This window comes from Phalangium opilio, unplaced genomic scaffold (genome assembly GCF_054372755.1).
Source record: "Phalangium opilio isolate 3A_F unplaced genomic scaffold, DU_Popi_V2 ptg000002l_1, whole genome shotgun sequence".
Taxonomy (NCBI): domain Eukaryota; kingdom Metazoa; phylum Arthropoda; class Arachnida; order Opiliones; family Phalangiidae; genus Phalangium; species Phalangium opilio.
This window is the reverse complement of record NW_028324144.1, coordinates 7134107-7152742: the sequence shown is the minus strand read 5'-3', so window position 1 is coordinate 7152742 and position 18636 is coordinate 7134107. Positions and strand designations below refer to the sequence as shown.

The window sequence follows — 18636 nt, the reverse complement described above, 5'->3', positions numbered from 1 at the left end:
TAACCGGTGTGCTTCTTGACGGCATCTAAAACCATTATAAATTTCTAAACCTAAAAAGCTTCCAAAGTTTTAGTATCAAGAAGGTAATAGCATGATCCTCATTTGTGAAATTGCGAAATCGGAAACCAAATACTCTTCCCAACTTTTCAATGCGTGCCCAGATGGCGCTGCAGAGAGAAGTGACGATATTTACCTTTTTAATGAAAGAGATATGAGCGTTAGGATCACATTACTTAAAAGAACACAATTTACTTAGGATATCATCTATAGGTAAAAAAAAATTATTCTTTTCACTCCGTCACTCATCTCAACGTTCAGATTAGATTGCTTAGGGACAGGGCCGGAAATAAGCGCAGGACACTGGACATTGTCCAATAAAATTTGAAAATGTCCCATAATATTTTTAAGAACTATTGGGGGTCACTGGACGGTTGACCAGTAAATTTTCCAAAGTTTTGAAAGTTTGACTATGAAGACGCGACAAAATTTTTACGCAGTTCAGTGTGCAATGTCCTATAAATTTTCCAGTCAAACAGGGGGTCACTGGACACATTTTCTTATTTCCGGCCCTGCTTAGGGGGTTTGAACATATTTTCGTATTTAATAACAAATCCTTTTTCATCGAATGGAATTAATCGGCTTTAAACTGACCGTTAAATTAACTTATGTTCGTGGGCGTTGTCTTCGGACTATCAGAGTGAAGAAAACAAAATTGGGAAGAAGGCTAGCTTCGTAACCGTATTTATCCAACGATATAAACTTAATAAAAAGGATTTATCCAGGAGATCCGAGCATGGAATTGGTGAAGGATTTGGGCAGCCTTTGGGGATGCGTGGGAAAGAGGATGGCCAGCCATGGACGTCTCAGGAACCAGATAAGCGAAGCGACGATTCGAAAGCGAAAAAGAGAAGAAAAAAGAAAAGAAAAATAGAAGAAGAGTTTTATCGACCACTCAACGCTCTCATCTTATACCCATCATCCTCTAGTCTTCTTAGCTAGCTAGCCCTCTGTGCTTCTCAGAAGAAAAAAAAACTGATGTCAGCTTCCATTTCCGCACCACCGTTTTTTACCAGTGTCCAATTCTGACGAGGCGAGTCAGAGCTTGCTGGGTTAGGGACCTAACTCAACGTATACCATGAACCTTACCCGAAGTACAAGGCTAGACGTTTAAGTTTATGACCTCATTTCGAGTCAGTTGGAAGTTATTTATTTAAAAAAGCAAGAATGGAAACAATTTACCATTTCTTCAGTACGACTTATTACCCAATGATGAGCTCCATTCCTCAGCGCCTAACGAAATTCGTAAAATGTCTCTGACACTGAGGGCGAAAAATGCTTATATACTGTTTACCTCGGTTACTTTGCGGTTCAAAAATCGCCCATAACACTCAAGAAATGGATAAAACTCGAGTCTCGAGAAAACCTGTATTGGTCTGAATTTAAAATTTTTTCAGTCGACAACTCTGGTTTTCGAAGTTAGTATATACTTGGATCTTTTAACCAGATCGACAGCACTTCTAGGTACGATTTTGTTAACTCGTAAATTTTTTGGGACATTTCTAACGATATCTTCGTAGTTTATTTTCTATTTAAAAACCATGAAATATTATCTATAATGTCAAAGTTAGATGTTTATTAGTATGAAAGTGAAATCATTTGAACATGTAAAACTGAAGTTTTGTGGTCAGGGAAACTTTGGAAAAATTCAGAACTGTCGTGGTAAATTTCGAAAACTTTTATTTAGGAAAAACTGAAAATCAGATGGTAATATTGTGTATTTGATTTAACTTTCTTGCAGTAATACACAACGCCATACTTATGTTATGTTAACTTATTTTGATAGTCAAGACCTATCCATATGACCACGCGGCTGCCATTTTTTCCTACAATATTTCAAACATGATTCAACACCACGTTATTTTCTTCAAGAAATGGACTTCTCGCTATATCAAGTGTCTTTTCGCCCACTTTGTGTCTCGCGTTGTCTTTCTTGGTATAGTAGGACGTCGCCCGTGGCCAACTGGTCAAAACATATCGACGCCCATGCTCCTGTTTTCATTAGATCATTCAGGCCCTTCCGTCGTATTTATAACATACTCGTACATCCAAAGACTGCAAAGAGAACCCGGTATTATTTTGTTTTCTTTTATACCACTTTGCAGAAAGGTTAGATTGGTGGAGGAAAGTGATTGACGTATTAATTGTTATCGTTAGTTTTTGTTGGTAAGGTGGGATAAAATACCTGAGTAGTGCTTTGACGATCATTGGTGCTAGATTGCGTAAATGTGCAAGACTAAAATGAAAGAAGAAGTGTTATATTCCACTATTAAAATCCTAATGATTATATTTTTTTATCATATAGGTTGATCACAAAATTTTGTGTCCATTTCATGAGAGAAAGAAATCATGCTACAGCTTTACTTGACTTGTTACTTGTTTATATAGAGGGCGGTACTTTATAGTATGGGAATGGCAATATACAGGGTGTTTCTAAAAGGGTGGTGTTATGACCGATTTATAGTGGGTTCTACACCCGATTTTAATTTGAAAAGGGAGAACACCCGATTTTAATTTGAAAAGGGTCTAACAATTTGTCCTAAGGGCCACTGTTTGCAAGTTATAATTCGATTATTTTACGGATGATCCCTTAAATTCAAGTACAAAAGTGAAAGTTCATGAAGCTGAATCTTTACGTAAAACATTTAGAAAATTTGAAAATTTCACATTTTTCTATTAATTGACTCCGGGTTCGATTAGAAACATAATAGCAGTGAGCACGTAAATAAAGGAGAAGAGATTCAAAGAGAGAACGGGAAGGAAGGTAACTATAACGGCACAGCCTGATCCCTCTCTCACGCGCGCCTACCTCGGCGCACAGCCATGGATGAAACCAGGATAGCCGACTCTAGCTTTGGCCTATAGTAACCGATTTTCGAAAAGCGACCGTGGCATTAACGTTGGGGAAACTAGTCCCTTGCCCCCCCGTGCATCTAATTATGTTCCATAGGAAAACTAGAGGCCGCTAGAAGCACTAGCTTCTGCAACGCCTCTACCGGACGTTTACGGAAACTACCGGAGTTGACTCTCCTGGTTTGCTCCATGGCACAGCCGAGGAACCAGACGTCACGTGATCCGTTAAGAAGGAAATTCAAAAGCGTAAATACTAAATGACAGTTAAAGGCTCACACCATAGATCAGCGTGGTTAACTGGCCTCCTCTCTGCCGATTGCGCATGTGCAGAACTCTGATACCGAGCCACAGCTTGGTACAGGTATTAAAACGGACGCTGACGGAGAATTTGGTCTCTCCGAACATCCTTTTTATACGTGCTTACTGATATTATTAAAATCGAATTCGAAGCAATTTATAGTCTAGTTTCTGAATTTCACCCTCGCTGTCGTAGGAGTTGATGGTTTTTCTACTCTGAAAGCTCTACTTTGCACGATTTATCATAAGGAATTGAATGGCGTGCTTCGCAGAAATGCCCAAGATAGTGCACTCGACTAAAAATAGATCCACCAACATTTGTACTAACTCTACCTAGATCTATATAACCACGGTATATAGCGAAGCTCAACGGGTACTTTGGATATTTTGATATTATATCAAATTTATTCAAATTCTGTCTGTGGCCTAGCGGAAGTTTTACGCCTTAGAAATTTGCATCTCTGAAATATGAAAATCTCTTCCGGTGAACTCCTCCGCCTGCTGCGATGGCTGGCTCTTTTGGCGGGAATTGATTTCCACTTTTAAAACTAGGGATCTCGCTCAGTCTCGGAAAAGTGAGATAGATTCGGCTACCGTTACATCAGGAGGTGTCGCCATCGGTGTAGTCTAGGACTAACATAAGACACGGATTTGAAAATCAAAATAAACGCAGATAACTGAGTAACCTTCTAACTAGTGCGTTACACATCCTTTTAGCCAAAGTAAAGTGTATTTTAAACTAAAAACTGGTTGATTTAAATCGATAAACTAATAAGAGTAATCAAGACTCTGCAACAAGTTTTGAAAGTCTTCTCAATTTGTTCAAGCTACCCGTTGTGGAGAATAACGGCAGTTTTAGAGAAATGCTAAGAAACTTATCACCTCATGTAAATGGCGCAAGCACAGCACTGTACCCAGCAAGCAACCTGGTGGCGTAGTGGATTTAGGGTCAACTTGTTGCTTACCATAATCATACAGAGTATGAACAAGTTTAAGAGTAGTAGAGAGATATGGCAAATTTCTACCTCTTTACATGTTTTAGTTCTTTTGGCTTGGTTATTTGGTGGGTACTGGAATATCTAAATTTCATTACAAAGTACGTTTTTTATGTGTCCATATTTCTTCTATGTGACTGATATTGTGGAGCTCTCACGTATATTTAATAATAGTAAACCTTAGTTAAGAGACACTTTACCTTCTTACGTTCCTATCTACCTTTCGGCGAAAAATTGTAATAATTTTATTTGCCCCCTCATTTGACTCTTAAGCCCGTAAAAACTAATACTGTAACATAAAACTGCCTTCACATTTGCTAATATTTATTATTATGCTGAGATTCACTTCTGAATTTTGGGCCATCCATGTCTTAATAATCCTATGTTTGTGAGCATAGTAAAGTATAAGTTGTCGCCTCGGTAACGGGACTCCATAACGACGTCTCATGTGATCGTCTTTCCTTTTCCGTTGATGCGTACCGTGATAAAGTATGATGCTTGCACCCAGTTGATGTTTATCAGCGCGCTTTTCAAACTGTTTTCTGTTAATTTCGTTCAAAAATAAGACATTGTATCGCGGGGAATAATTAATGACCTCGAATGGGGTGTTAGCCTTTGTCAAAACCGCTCTTACGTTTAACCAGTGTTATAGATCAGTGTTTCGCAAAGTTTTCGAAATCTCGACGCATCTTTTGCCCAATTATAAACATATGACACTTCTTTCCAAGTCAAGTTTATTTTTCTTGTTGGGTTTCCGAGAGTTTTATCTTTATTTAGCTTTGAAATATACGATCAATATTTTTTTGTTTTATTTTTATAGCTTGTGTAAAACAATGTCACTGCACTAGACGTGACTCCCAGAGTCTGTGATACTATTTGAACCCCATCAATAGACTTTAATCAAAAATGAATTTATATATTTTTACATATATATATGGGTAGATTTTACTGATGACTAATATTTTTGTAGCACCCTAGGAGCGAGGCTCTCGGAGTTGCCCGTCAGCCCGTCGAGACATATTTTATTACTTTTCACGCGGACATTATTCCATAAAGAAGGGTTTTTAAATTTCTGGCCGCCATTTAAAAAGATGGCAACAAATCAAACCCAAAAGACTATTCAGCCCGTCTATAGGTTAAAGGAAACCCGTGTACTAAATATTTGTGAAATCGGTTGAAAAGCGCGGACTTTGTTGCATAGAGAAGATCTTTTACATTTCTAAGCGCCATTTATTTAGATGGCGGCGGATTGGAAAAATCTTTCTTAGTATGCGCCTACTACTTATGAATAACGTTCCTGCAAATTTTCAGCCTTGTAGAGTAAGCGGTTTGGGCTGGGCGTTGATTATTATTCAGTCAGTCTGTCTGTCAGTCAATCAGGACTTTGATTTATATAGATATAGATATTTAGAAATATATTACGTTTAATTTGTTTATGAATTCTCTGATTGATTTTTTTCACTCGAAATTAAAAAAAAAACTACGAGAGTCTGCTACATCCACCCACAAATCTTTCCATCATTTGAACTTTCGAGTTACACGTTCTACGGTAAAATAGGCATTCATAACTTCTACTATCTTTAAATACGCTTATTGTCAAATGCGATTGCATTTTACATCGTTTCTCATGTTAAATGTAAGCGAGAAGTGCGCTTCCATCATGGTTAGCCACGAAATGGCCATTTTCTATGATTCTTCCGATTCGTTTCGAACAAAATGAAGAGATCCGTCCATCCTCTTATCGGCTATCTGACGAAGCTTCCAGAATTACAATTGTTTCAGTTTTTTCTATCTTCGTGCCGAGGGGTTAGTCACTCACCGTAATGGGTGTACAGGTTGTATAGCTTTGACGGTACTAAATGGATTGCGTGTAATCTTTGAAACCCCTGTACCACTGTTTCGCAAAAGCTGGATCGTATCATAGACAACATTTTCATAATTTATTACCGAAAAAAAATGTGTAAGCCATCATGGATATGCAAAAATACTAACTTATTATGGATTCCCAACTAGGCCAAAAACCTGGCCACCAAATATGTGTTATATCCTCAGTTGTGAGACGACTCTAAATTGAGCCGGAACTCGGAAGTAGCTTGGTCATGTGAGGAGAAGAAATATAGCTCTCCAGAGAGTAAGAAGTGGTAGGTTTGAAATTTTGCCCATGCGCAGAGAAAATATATTAATTTCCCTTCACACTCACAAGGATAAGGGGTTTGCAAGTCATATTTTTCCGTGCTGAACGCAAAATTTATGCCAAGAGATAGTAACGGAGTGATTATTGACCTACAAAGAATCTCATGGTTTCTATGACTTTAGTTTAACACTAGGCTATAAAATCATATTTTCAGTAAACATTTTAGTGGCATAGGGGAAAGGCATTTTAAAATTGTTGAAATTAAAGAAACAGGGAAGATGCGTCATATATTTGTAGTCGCCAAAAGAAGTGTCACAACATTTTAAAACACGGGAGTTTGACAGGGCAAATATGATGGGTATGTCGGGAAAGGAATGTGAGAGTGATTAGCCCCTCGGTACGTGCTTCTTATACCAGAAGAGTTTCTGCTCTTTCTGTCACTGGTACTCCTTTCCTTCTGCTCATTTTATTTTTGGTGGCCAGGGAATTGCCAGTATAACCATTAAAGGGTGTAGGTAGGGTATACGGGGTTACGAAGAAAGAGAGAAAAGAAAAAATATCCGATCCTAAAAGGTCAATAATATTAGTCGTGTCGACGTTCGAATCGTCGCTCCCAACGTCAATTCGATTACTTTTCTTTCGTTTCTTCTATCCTTTCTTTTCTTTTATTTGATGGCTGACTGATTTCTAGCAGCCAGATCCACAAGAAGAACCTTACATAACCCCTCTCAATTTTTACGTTATTCCAAAGAGAATATTTTTGATCTACTTTTATTGGAGGTGAAATGAGAATTGTTCTATAGTAGTCAAATGCACGGTTAAATGAACAAGGTCTCGTTTATTTTGGAAAGTAGCGAATTGAAAAGCCAATTGAATTTTGTAACATCGTCTGCTACTTAATTACGTTTTTGTATGTCCTGTGAAGCTAAACTGTTATACGTTAATAACTGAGGGGTCATTTACTTCTGAGAATGTAGTCGTTGTAATTTGCCATGAATTTGAAAAATATAGCGTAGTTTGTGCGCATGAATTAGTTTAGTTTGTTCGTTTAGTCAAAATTTTTCAAAGAAGTACAATGTGAATTTGTTTACATGAGGTGAAATTCATAAACGTCGGACGCAACGCAGTTTAGTACAGGCGGAAGCAGTGCGTTGCGCACAAAACGCCTGCCATTGCCTGTACTAAATTCCATTGCGTCGACGTTTATGAGATCCATATTAGCAGAAGTGAGATGAGACCAGAAGTACTGAGCCAACCAAATTCTTCACTCGGCGAAAGTGAATATTCTTGATAACACAAGAACGGTTGGCCCTCTAGTAGCGGTTTCTGAATTTTCCCTCCTAAACGTGAGACGCTCGCGGTGGTAGACGGCGGAACTAGATTCAAGTACAGGCGTCCGTGTTCCTCGGCTTTAGGTTGAGGGGAAGGGGGTAGGAAATGTTTTTGGAACTCGACCAATTTTTTTCTCTGTAGTGTAGGCGCAATGGAAGCGGCATAAAATCCTCAAATTTGTTCACTAGTGCCAGGATCTACTATCAATGCTAGAGCCCTTCACTTCTAGTCTCATCTCACTTCTGATATTAGTCCTAATTTGCCTTGAAGAGACGAATACAGAATTTTTCCGCTTCGCTTCGCTAACAAAGAAGTTGCTCAATTCCGCGAGAACGATATTTCGAAGGTTTGATAGTTTTTAACAAACGACTTATGAAAGATTGCGATTTCCCATCGTGACTTTTTAACTGGAAGAATAAGTGCATACAAAAAACTAATGTGAAGAAGTCTTCTAATCAAAGTCTAATTTGTCTGTGTATTTAAACAGATTATGAATCTGATCTTGACATAAGTAGCGGGCTGTTTGAAAAACAAACAAATGTATACTTTCACAGAAATTGGAAAACAGACTAATCAAATCTTCTTTATAAATTATATTATTTGGAAATCGTAATTTATATCAATTAAAGTTTATATTCAAATTCGGACCGTTTAAATGCTTTTACTTTTCAATTTTCTGATAATTTTACTTTTTACTGAAGAAATCATCCTTGGGCGGCGACTGGGATTAGACCTCCATATCAATGAAATGGTAGACTGCATATTTGTGGTGATTCCATCTTGGACGCCTTGACCCAGTTTCTATTCAAGAAATTGACTCTGATTGTCGCCCTTGTGACTTGTCGTTTCACAAAATGTTTTTCTATCCGACGCTCCTTTCTTTCCGCTTCGATAATCTGGAAGATGCCCGTCGCATTTATCCCTTCACCGTTTTCTTATCTACGAGCCCCGATCCCCCAAAAATGGATCCGCGCTCGACCTCCTCTACCCCAAACCTTAACCGTCATCGTCATGATTCTTTAGCCTCACAATCAAGAGTAAATCTACCAGGAGTATGAAGCTCAGTATTATATTAGATCAGGGATAGATGTAATTTTAGAAGCAGGAATGGAGAACAGAGTAATCAAAGTCCCTGGACCCCTTCTCTGGGAAGGGGGGGGGTATGAAAGAAGAGGTGGGTCATAGCGACAGAGGTAAAAAGGAATAACGTAATTTCGCCGTCCCTGTCAGCAACGTCATCAAAACGTAGTTTAAGTCAGCCAATAAGATAATTTAAAATTTTCGTTACGTGTTGAAGGGAGGAACTCTATACTGGGCTATGAGTCAGACTGAAGTAAATACTAACCGTTACTTTGAAATATTGGAAAATTAGACACAACACCCTTAGTTGTATGTGACTTTCTTTAATTCTTATATCGTTCCACTTCCGAGGCCGTAAATAGCAACAGGGCGACGTCATAACGGTGTCGCTTTGCTGTAGATGCAGCAAAATATGAATACAACCTCAAATTTAAAGCTATGTGATGCTTAAGAAATATGTCAAAGCCTTTCTCTATTATTTTATACTAAAAATGAATTAACCGGATTCTACATTTTGTATTGCATTTACAAATACATATAACGATGCTTCAAATTTGATATATATTTAACCTTATTTAGAAATTTTCACATAGTAGCAAACTATTTTCTGCTCCATTTTTGAAGCTGCAAAAGGCGGTGACGTCTTTTCCCTCCATGGATAGAGATCGCCCACCCTCTTTCACATCAAAATAGTGAAGTCAGCGTAAAGGATTAAAATGTGGCATTAAGATTGAAACTCTTGATTTTTTTTTTCCCCAAAAGAGAGAAAAAACTCGGCTTATTATTGCTGCTTCAAAGGCATAAATATGAAAATCTGACACAGAAATCAAAGTTTTATCCTTTGAAAGAAGAAACGGAGAATGGATTTAAAAATATTCCATAGCTATTTCCACATTTCTTTACGCGATCCCGGCGGTTTTTAATAAAAACAAAAAAGGAAAATAGTGGTCGAAGCGAAAGAGTTGAGGTTTTTTTCACCGATAACAAAGTATATTTCGAGTTTCTCATACATATTTTCTTCAATTTCTAGGGAAATGTTTAATAGCCTGTGAAGATACTCGATCGGAGTTTTGATAGTTGTAAGAATTTATTCGTTGTTATGAAAAACTAGCAGCAGAGACACCCGGCGTTGGGATACGTTTATTACTTTTCGTCAAGCCATTTTAAAACATGGTGCTAAATCGAACCTAAAAAGCCATAAAGTTTAAAGTAAATATATGTGAATTCGATCGAAACGCGCGTACGTTATTCAATGTGGAAGAGTTTTTACATTTATGGCCGCCATTTTTCAAGATGGTCGCGGAATTGAAATTTTTCCTTCGTGCTTCCCTAATACTTACGAGTACCATCTTTGCAAATTTATAGCCTTTTTTATGTAAATCGTCTGGGTGTTGATTATAAGTCAGTGAGGACTTTTACATACGTATATAGCATAGGTTTGTATGCTCCATGATTATGACACTAGCTATGGCTAGTTACACTAGAGACTTACAGCTCGAGCTAGTTCAAGAACGACAATCGAGAATTGACTACTTTCGGTTAATTTTGCAGCACATCCATCTTAATATTTAGTCTGTATCAAGCCTTTGACTACGCCTCATCAGGCGTCGCTTTACGAAAACCTATGACGTTTTTCGCTGACGTCACTTTATGGCAAGCTCCAGTTTGTAACCAGTGACAAAATTATGGAACAATTTTAATAAACTTACGAATCTACTTTAAGAGGAGGATGTGCTTTCGTGATTAAAATATGAACATGAGTGAATCATATACTAGCTCCCTAGGGAGCTAGTATATGATTAACTCATGATATGAACGATAAAACCATTAAAACGTCGTAATATAAGGGTAACCTGTAAATCTTAGCAGGACCACTTTAACTACACTTCCTCTTTAGTTAAAGTTGAGTTCTACTATCGTGTGTTCTCGATCGCGAAATGAACGTCCGTACCGCATATCATTTATCACGAGGCTAATAAATAGAACTGACGGTGGTACATAATAATAATAAAATGTAATATAAAGGCAAAGCTAGAGACATAATTAACTCTGTCAAATGTGACAAATTACCTTACATCAAATTGTAACGAATTGTACATTTTTCATAAAATATAGCTTGGGAGCAGCCCACTTCCGATATCCACTATTATAAAAGACTAGAAATTATACATGTTCTGATGAATGGTGTTCTTTACAAAAATAAATGATCGGGAAAAGTAGAATGAAGCCTGACTTTTATAGCACTATTACATGTTTCTTTCTTTTTAAACCATACGCTTTTGCAAGTAGTCTCGGTAGTATCTTCAAGTTAATGGAATCACAGGCTCACATATAAAGAAGATAAAAAATGGGTTTAAAGTTGGCTTAATACACAAAAGTTACTGAAAAAATGTAAAAGAGGTTGACAGACCATCCATGCTAAATTCTAATTGCCCAAACTTTTAACTCACACTTTTGTTTGACAAACAACGGAGCCTTTCCAGATAGGACATTTATCATTAAAAAAAATCTATATGCAATATATAAAAAAGTCTGACTGTAAACAATATTCAGGAGTGTATGAGAGATTCTACAGTTCTGATATAGCGTCTTACCAGAAGTCTTACAAATATTCTGGTATTAGAATTACATCTAGTTAGGCAGTAGTCCTTAAATTTACAGGGTGTAATACTTGTTCGACAAATAGGGGCATGATTTTGGCGCTGATCTTCGTTAATAGAATACTTGATTGATAAATAGTTGCAATGATCTGGCAACAGCCTTGGTAGTGCAGTAGGTAGCGCGTCAGTCTCATAATCTGAAGGTCGTGAGTTCGATACTCACTCGGGGCATGATTTTGGCGCTGATTTTCGCTAGTAGAATACTTGATTGACAAATAGGTCAAATAGTCTGATAACAGCCTCGATAGCGCAGTAGGTAGCGCGTCAGTCTCATAATCCTCACTCGGGGCATGATTTTGACGCTTATTTTCGTTAACAGATTACTTCATTGATAAATAGGTGAAATGATCTGATAACAGCCTCGATAGCGCAGTAGGTAGCGCGTCAGTCTCGTAATCTGAAGGTCGTGAGTTCGATCCTCACTCGGGGCAAAATTTTGGCGCTGATTTTCGTTAAAACGAATACTTGATTGATAAATAGGTGAAGCGAACTTACAACAGCCTCGATAGCGCAGTAGGTAGCGCGTCAGTCTCATAATCTGAAGGTCGTGAGTTCGATCCTCACTCGGGGCATGATTTTGACGCTTATTTTCGTTAGTAGAATACTTGATTTATAAATAGGTGAAATGATCTGATAACAGCCTCGATAGCGCAGTAGGTAGCGCGTCAGTCTCATAATCTGAAGGTCGTGAGTTCGATCCTCACTCGGGGCATGAATTTTTCGCTTATTTTCGTTAGTAGAATACTTGATTGATAAATAGGTGAAATGATCTGATAACAGCCTTGATAGCGCAGTAGGTAGCGCGTCAGTCTCATAATCTGAAGGTCGTGAGTTCGATCCTCACTCGGGGCATGATTTTGGCGCTTATTTTCGTTAACAGATTACTTCATTGATAAATAGGTGAAATGATCTGATAACAACCTCGATAGCGCAGTAGGTAGCGCGTCAGTCTCATAATCTGAAGGTCGTGAGTTCGATCCTCACTCGGGGCATGAATTTTTCGCTTATTTTCGTTAATTGAATACTTGATTGATAAATAGGTGAAATGATCTGATAACAGCCTCGATAGCGCAGTAGGTAGCGCGTCAGTCTCGTAATCTGAAGGTCGTGAGTTCGATCCTCACTCGGGGCAAAATTTTGGCGCTGATTTTCGTTAAAACGAATACTTGATTGATAAATAGGTGAAGCGAACTTACAACAGCCTCGATAGCGCAGTAGGTAGCGCGTCAGTCTCATAATCTGAAGGTCGTGAGTTCGATCCTCACTCGGGGCATAATTTTGGCGCTGATTTTCGTTAGTAGAATACTTGATTTATAAATAGGTGAAATGATCTGATAACAGCCTCGATAGCGCAGTAGGTAGCGCGTCAGTCTCATAATCTGAAGGTCGTGAGTTCGATCGTCACTCGGGGCATAATTTTGGCGCTGATTTTCGTTAAAAAGAATACTTGATTGATAAATAGGTGAAATGATCTTACAACAGCCTCGATAGCGCAGTAGGTAGCGCGTCAGTCTCATAATCTGAAGGTCGTGAGTTCGATCCTCACTCGGGGCATGAATTTTTCGCTTTTTTTCGTTAATAGAATACTTGATTGATAAATAGGTGAAATGGTCTGATAACAGCCTCGATAGCGCAGTAGGTTGCTCGACAGTCTCATAATCTGAAGGTCGTGAGTCCGATCCTCACTCGGGGCATGATTTTGGCGCTGACTTTCGTTACCAGAATATTTGATTGATAAATAGGTGAGATGTTTTGATAACAGCCTCGATAGCGCAGTAGGTAGCGCGTCAGTCGCATAAGCTGAAGGTCGTGAGTTCGATCCTCACTCGGGGCATGATTTTGGCGCTGATTTTCGTTAGTAGAATACTTGATTGATAAATAGGTGAAATGAGCTGATAACAGCCTCGATAGCGCAGTAGGTAGCGCGTCGGTCTCATAATCTGAAGGTCGTGAGTTCGATCCTCACTCGGAGGATGATTATGACGCTTATTTTCGTTAACAGATTACTTCATTGATAAATAGGTGAAATGATCTTACAACAGCCTCGATAGCGCAGTAGGTAGCGCGTCAGTCTCATAATCTGAAGGTCGTGAGTTCGATCCTCACTCGGGGCATGAATTTTTCGCTTTTTTTCGTTAATAGAATACTTGATTGATAAATAGGTGAAATGATATGACAACAGCCTCGATAGCGCAGTAGGTAGCGCGTCAGTCTCATAATCTGAAGGTCGTGAGTTCGATTCTCACTCGGGGCATGATTTTGACGCTTATTTTCGTTAACAGATTACTTGATTGATAAATAGGTGAAATGATCTGATAACAGCCTCGATAGCGCAGTAGGTAGCGCGTCAGTCTCATAATCGTGAGTTCGATCCTCACTCGGGGCATAATTTTGGCGCTGATTTTCGTTAAAACGAATACTTGATTGATAAATAGGTGAAATGATCTTACAACAGCCTCGATAGCGCAGTAGGTAGCACGTCAGTCTCATAATCTGAAGGTCGTGAGTTCGATCCTCACTCGGGGCATAATTTTGGCGCTGATTTTCGTTAAAAAGAATACTTGATTGATAAATAGGTGAAATGATCTTACAACAGCCTCGATAGCGCAGTAGGTAGCGCGTCAGTCTCATGATCTGAAGGTCGTGAGTTCGATCCTCACTCGGGGCATGAATTTTTCGCTTTTTTTCGTTAATAGAATACTTGATTGATAAATAGGTGAAATGGTCTGATAACAGCCTCGATAGCGCAGTAGGTTGCTCGTCAGTCTCATAATCTGAAGGTCGTGAGTCCGATCCTCACTCGGGGCATGATTTTGGCGCTGACTTTCGTTACCAGAATATTTGATTGATAAATAGGTGAAATGTTTTGATGACAGCCTCGATAGCGCAGTAGGTAGCGCGTCAGTCTCATAATCTGAAGGTCGTGAGTTCGCTCCTCACTCGGGGCATAATTTTGGCGCTGATTTTCGTTAAAAAGAATACTTGATTGATAAATAGGTGAAATGATCTTCCAACAGCCTGAAGGTCGTGAGTTCGATCCTCACTCGGGGCATGACTTTGGCGCTGATTTTCTTTAACAGAATACTTGATTGATAAATAGGTGAAATGATCTGATAGTAGCCTCGATAGCGCAGTAGGCAGCGCGTCAGTCTCATAATCTGAAGGTCGTGAGTTCGATCCTCACTCGGGGCATGAATTTTTCGCTTATTTTCGTTAATAGAATACTTGATTGATAAATAGGTGAAATAATCTGATAACAGCCTCGATAGCGCAGTAGGTAGCGCGTCAGTCTCATAATCTGAAGGTCGTGAGTTCGATCCTCACTCGGGGCATGATTTTGGCGCTGATTTTCGTTAACAGAATGCTTGATTGATAAATAGGTGAAATGATCTGATAATAGCCTCGATAGCGCAGTAGGCAGGTCGTCAGTCTCATAATCTGAAGGTCGTGAGTTCGATCCTCACTCGGGGCATGAATTTTTCGCTTATTTTCGTTAATAGAATACTTGATTGATAAATAGGTGAAATAATCTGATAACAGCCTCGATAGCGCAGTAGGTAGCGCGTCAGTCTCATAATCTGAAGGTCGTGAGTTCGATCCTCACTCGGGGCATGATTTTGGCGCTGATTTTCGTTAACAGAATGCTTGATTGATAAATAGGTGAAATGATCTGATAATAGCCTCGATAGCGCAGTAGGCAGCGCGTCAGTCTCATAATCTGAAGGTCGTGAGTTCGATCCTCACTCGGGGCATGAATTTTTCGCTTATTTTCGTTAATAGAATACTTGATTGATAAATAGGTGAAATAATCTGATAATAGCCTCGATAGCGCAGTAGGTAGCGCGTCAGTCTCATAATCTGAAGGTCGTGAGTTCGATCCTCACTTGGGGCATGATTTTGGCGCTGATTTTCGTTAATAGAATACTTGATTGAGAATGAGGTGACATGTTCTAATAACAGCGTCAATAGCGCAGTAGGTAACGCGTCAGTATTATAATCTGAAGGTCGTGAATTCAATTATCACTCGGTCCAACCATTGTTGCTATTTCTGTAACTGCTGTTACATGATACACACGAATCCAGTTCAATCTAGTAGAGAGAGTTTAGCGTCATGTAACCGACACGTATTTAGCCTTTCTATGCATTTTAGTTATATTAAGAAACACTTGACTTTTGTACGTGACCCCTGCTGACTATTTGCTCTCCTAATTTTAGCATATTTAAAACATTCGCTCAGCACAAGGACGACAAGAAACGAGTAGAAAAGGCCTTGGAAATGTGCGGTTTACCGTGTGGAAAGGTACGATTTCGGTCTTTAATATGATTCAAAAAACGTTTTCTTAAACTAGTTATATTTTTCTTTAGGGTGATACGATAAGTCCGGAGAAGTTCGATTTTTCCATGTTTTTTACTTTCTACCAAAATTTAACGTGTAGAACTGAGGTGGAAAAAATTTACGAATCCATGTTAGTTTCGCAGTTTGTTTTGATCGAATATTATGCAATTTATAATAATTTGCGTTTTTTCTTCAGATGTGGTAGCGGGGGTAAAAAGAAAGGAATGACAACAGATCAACTGGTGGATTTCTTGAACAATACTCAAAGAGATCCTAGGTTAAACGAAATCCTCTACCCTTACGCCAACCACGAACGGGCCAAAGATATTATTAAGCAATACGAACCTAATAAAAGTTACCAGCAAAAAGGTAAATACTTTTAACTGAAGGGTGTTTCACATCAGCCAAATTTTAAATTCAACTACTTGGACAAACTTGATTTATCCCAACAAATTGGGCCAACTAAAATTATCCCAACACATTTTACGACTAGATTTACCCAAAGACATTTTTCAACTTCAATTATCCCATCTTTATAAAAATTTGTTGAGTTGGTTAAATTAATGTCATCCATGATAAATTGGGATGCTAAACGAATTTGTCGTCCAAATTCAATAAATTGACGAATCAGAGCAACGTATTGCAGAGAATGGAAATGCTTACGATAGGCATTTTTTGTTGACGAAGTATTGAGATTATTTGATGTAACATCATTGGTTTTTTTAAGATTGACTCAAAATAGGTTCTAGTTATAATGTTTTTAAACGGTGGTTGAAAAAAAACGATTCAACTGCTACAGGAACAACCTCCGAATGATTAGTTTGATGTTTCACAGATAATTTGAAATTTGTACCTCCGACTTATCGCGTAACACCCGGCCTTTGATATCAGAAGAGTTTAAATTTATAACATTTTAATGAATTGGGGGCTTTTATAATCGAAACGGAACCACTCCAAAAATGCGTTCAACAACTTATGACGTAGCGTTGCCAAAATAAACGCATCGGATAAAAACCGGATTTTTTCCTTTTAAGGGTTGTTGAACGCAGCCATTATTAGTTGCCATTACGAAAGACGTCACCAAACAGATGCGCATAAAAAAAAACGGCTCTAATGCGCGCAGTGCTGCGTACAATAGCAGTTACTGATCGAAGCCGTTGTTTGAAGGTCAAAACGAAATAATGGCCATTAACCAGTTTAAAATTTATTTATAAAGATACTATGTCAGTGGATGGGTTTCTTCGGTATTTAATGAGCGATGACAACACGATAGTGGCCCCGGAAAAGTTTGACCAAAATCTGGACATGGACCAGCCACTAAGCCATTATTTCATCAATTCATCACATAACACGTACCTTACGGGTAAGATGGTTTTATGAAGTTTAGCTTTATAATTTTATATTTAAAGCTTTAACTCACAGCTTGTTCTTTTAGTGCTATTTAACTAGCAATATTCGTAGTTGAGGTTTTTTTACATTGTCTGCATTTCGTTCCAATGCTTGTTTAAACAAATAATGCTTACAAATTTTGCAGGAGTACTCTTCATCGTAAAACCTTTTTAATATATACATACGTAACAATTGTTCCACTTTTCTTAAGGCCATCAGCTGACCGGTCGATCTTCCGTTGAAATTTACCGGCAATGTTTGTTAACGGGTTGTCGCTGTGTGGAGCTCGATTGTTGGAACGGCAAAAACTCCGACGAAGAGCCAATCATCACCCACGGATACACCGTCGTTACGGAAATTTTACTTAAGGTATAACAGTATAAAAATATTGGCAATGCGCCAGACTTCCATCCAACGTTGTTTTGTTGAAACAAAATTCTTGTGTATTACCAAGTCCTTATACAGAACCGTTTTTCATATTCGCGGAAGTGCTATTAAGGTTTTGTTAAAAAATGGAACTCGTTTTTCATAGTCACGGAAGTGCCATTAAGGTTTTGTTAAAAAATGGAACTCGTTTAATATATTTGTTCCATCGGCAATTACTATTCTTGATTAAGGAAGTGTTTTTGTAGTTATAATATTGTGGACAATCCAATGAGAATTAACGTTGATGTTATATAAGAAAACAATTCAAGTTTCTAAGCGATAACATTCCCTCGCTAGTATGATTATTTCATCCTCCACGGTTCTGAGTTTCCCTCTTCCAAGCGGTTTTTGATACACCTCTTTCAATTTAGTGACAAACTAACGATCTCATATATATCCACTTTCCATATTGTGTTAATTCTTAATGATACACTTTGATGTTTTTTAGGAAGTTTTAGAAGCAATAGCGGATTGCGCGTTCAAAACTTCTCCCTACCCCGTCATTTTATCATTTGAAAATCACTGCTCGTAAGAGACCGACAACTTTTGAAATACATTATAGTTTCCCTGGTTTTTGTATCTTTCATTATGATTTTTCTTTATTAGGCCTAAACAACAAGCCAAAATGGCAATGTATTGTCGGAAAATCTTTGGTGATATGCTTTTAACTGAACCCCTTACGTCGCATCCAGTAAGTTAGCGATATAAAACTCCGATAACTTCGACGTTATTCTCCATTACCTTCATCGTTTAACTGAAGTTTTTGTTCACAGTTAAAACCAAATCAACCTCTTCCATCTCCGCAATTACTATTAAAGAAAATCATCATCAAAAATAAAAAGAAGCATTTTCCTAGAAGTAATTTTGAATTCGTTTATTAGAACATATTGAAAATATCATAACACGTGGTGCGTAAGTCTGAAAAAAGGGTAAAACGAACCATGAATTAAATATTTTCCACGTAATGCTAGCGTTCTACTTCACTTGCAGGGTAAGAATTATTTTACCTGCCGGTGGGTAAGCTAGAACTTTTACTTCAGCGATAGCGGGTTTTACCAGCACTATCGAAAACGTTTA

At 38.3% G+C, this 18636-nt stretch overlaps 1 protein-coding gene and 21 non-coding genes across 25 annotated transcripts in view; all 22 read left to right on the top strand.

Moving 5' to 3' along the window:
• Positions 1–18636, top strand: part of Plc21C (Phospholipase C at 21C) — a 244036-nt gene that overhangs the window by 212773 nt on the left and 12627 nt on the right. For all 4 annotated transcript variants that reach the window (XM_089848994.1, XM_089848920.1, XM_089848763.1 and 1 more), the window contains exons 5-12: positions 15624–15708; positions 15774–15874; positions 15941–16113; positions 16961–17107; positions 17345–17502; positions 18008–18087; positions 18166–18250; positions 18333–18417. In XM_089848994.1, the coding sequence (XP_089705120.1) occupies positions 15624–15708; positions 15774–15874; positions 15941–16113; positions 16961–17107; positions 17345–17502; positions 18008–18087; positions 18166–18250; positions 18333–18417 (914 nt within the window). The remainder of the gene's footprint in view (positions 1–15623; positions 15709–15773; positions 15875–15940; positions 16114–16960; positions 17108–17344; positions 17503–18007; positions 18088–18165; positions 18251–18332; positions 18418–18636) is intronic.
• On the top strand, positions 11507–11579 carry TRNAM-CAU (transfer RNA methionine (anticodon CAU)). Its single transcript has one exon. It is a non-coding gene; the product is annotated as a tRNA-Met (tRNA).
• TRNAT-CGU (transfer RNA threonine (anticodon CGU)) lies at positions 11767–11839 on the top strand. Its single transcript has one exon. It is a non-coding gene; the product is annotated as a tRNA-Thr (tRNA).
• On the top strand, positions 11908–11980 carry TRNAM-CAU (transfer RNA methionine (anticodon CAU)). Its single transcript has one exon. It is a non-coding gene; the product is annotated as a tRNA-Met (tRNA).
• TRNAM-CAU (transfer RNA methionine (anticodon CAU)) lies at positions 12048–12120 on the top strand. Its single transcript has one exon. It is a non-coding gene; the product is annotated as a tRNA-Met (tRNA).
• Positions 12188–12260, top strand: TRNAM-CAU (transfer RNA methionine (anticodon CAU)). The gene has a single exon. It is a non-coding gene; the product is annotated as a tRNA-Met (tRNA).
• On the top strand, positions 12328–12400 carry TRNAM-CAU (transfer RNA methionine (anticodon CAU)). Its single transcript has one exon. It is a non-coding gene; the product is annotated as a tRNA-Met (tRNA).
• Positions 12468–12540, top strand: TRNAT-CGU (transfer RNA threonine (anticodon CGU)). Its single transcript has one exon. It is a non-coding gene; the product is annotated as a tRNA-Thr (tRNA).
• Positions 12609–12681, top strand: TRNAM-CAU (transfer RNA methionine (anticodon CAU)). The gene has a single exon. It is a non-coding gene; the product is annotated as a tRNA-Met (tRNA).
• TRNAM-CAU (transfer RNA methionine (anticodon CAU)) lies at positions 12749–12821 on the top strand. The gene has a single exon. It is a non-coding gene; the product is annotated as a tRNA-Met (tRNA).
• On the top strand, positions 12890–12962 carry TRNAM-CAU (transfer RNA methionine (anticodon CAU)). Its single transcript has one exon. It is a non-coding gene; the product is annotated as a tRNA-Met (tRNA).
• Positions 13170–13242, top strand: TRNAM-CAU (transfer RNA methionine (anticodon CAU)). Its single transcript has one exon. It is a non-coding gene; the product is annotated as a tRNA-Met (tRNA).
• Positions 13450–13522, top strand: TRNAM-CAU (transfer RNA methionine (anticodon CAU)). The gene has a single exon. It is a non-coding gene; the product is annotated as a tRNA-Met (tRNA).
• Positions 13590–13662, top strand: TRNAM-CAU (transfer RNA methionine (anticodon CAU)). The gene has a single exon. It is a non-coding gene; the product is annotated as a tRNA-Met (tRNA).
• Positions 13863–13935, top strand: TRNAM-CAU (transfer RNA methionine (anticodon CAU)). The gene has a single exon. It is a non-coding gene; the product is annotated as a tRNA-Met (tRNA).
• On the top strand, positions 14004–14076 carry TRNAM-CAU (transfer RNA methionine (anticodon CAU)). Its single transcript has one exon. It is a non-coding gene; the product is annotated as a tRNA-Met (tRNA).
• Positions 14284–14356, top strand: TRNAM-CAU (transfer RNA methionine (anticodon CAU)). Its single transcript has one exon. It is a non-coding gene; the product is annotated as a tRNA-Met (tRNA).
• TRNAM-CAU (transfer RNA methionine (anticodon CAU)) lies at positions 14528–14600 on the top strand. The gene has a single exon. It is a non-coding gene; the product is annotated as a tRNA-Met (tRNA).
• TRNAM-CAU (transfer RNA methionine (anticodon CAU)) lies at positions 14668–14740 on the top strand. Its single transcript has one exon. It is a non-coding gene; the product is annotated as a tRNA-Met (tRNA).
• On the top strand, positions 14948–15020 carry TRNAM-CAU (transfer RNA methionine (anticodon CAU)). Its single transcript has one exon. It is a non-coding gene; the product is annotated as a tRNA-Met (tRNA).
• Positions 15088–15160, top strand: TRNAM-CAU (transfer RNA methionine (anticodon CAU)). The gene has a single exon. It is a non-coding gene; the product is annotated as a tRNA-Met (tRNA).
• TRNAM-CAU (transfer RNA methionine (anticodon CAU)) lies at positions 15228–15300 on the top strand. The gene has a single exon. It is a non-coding gene; the product is annotated as a tRNA-Met (tRNA).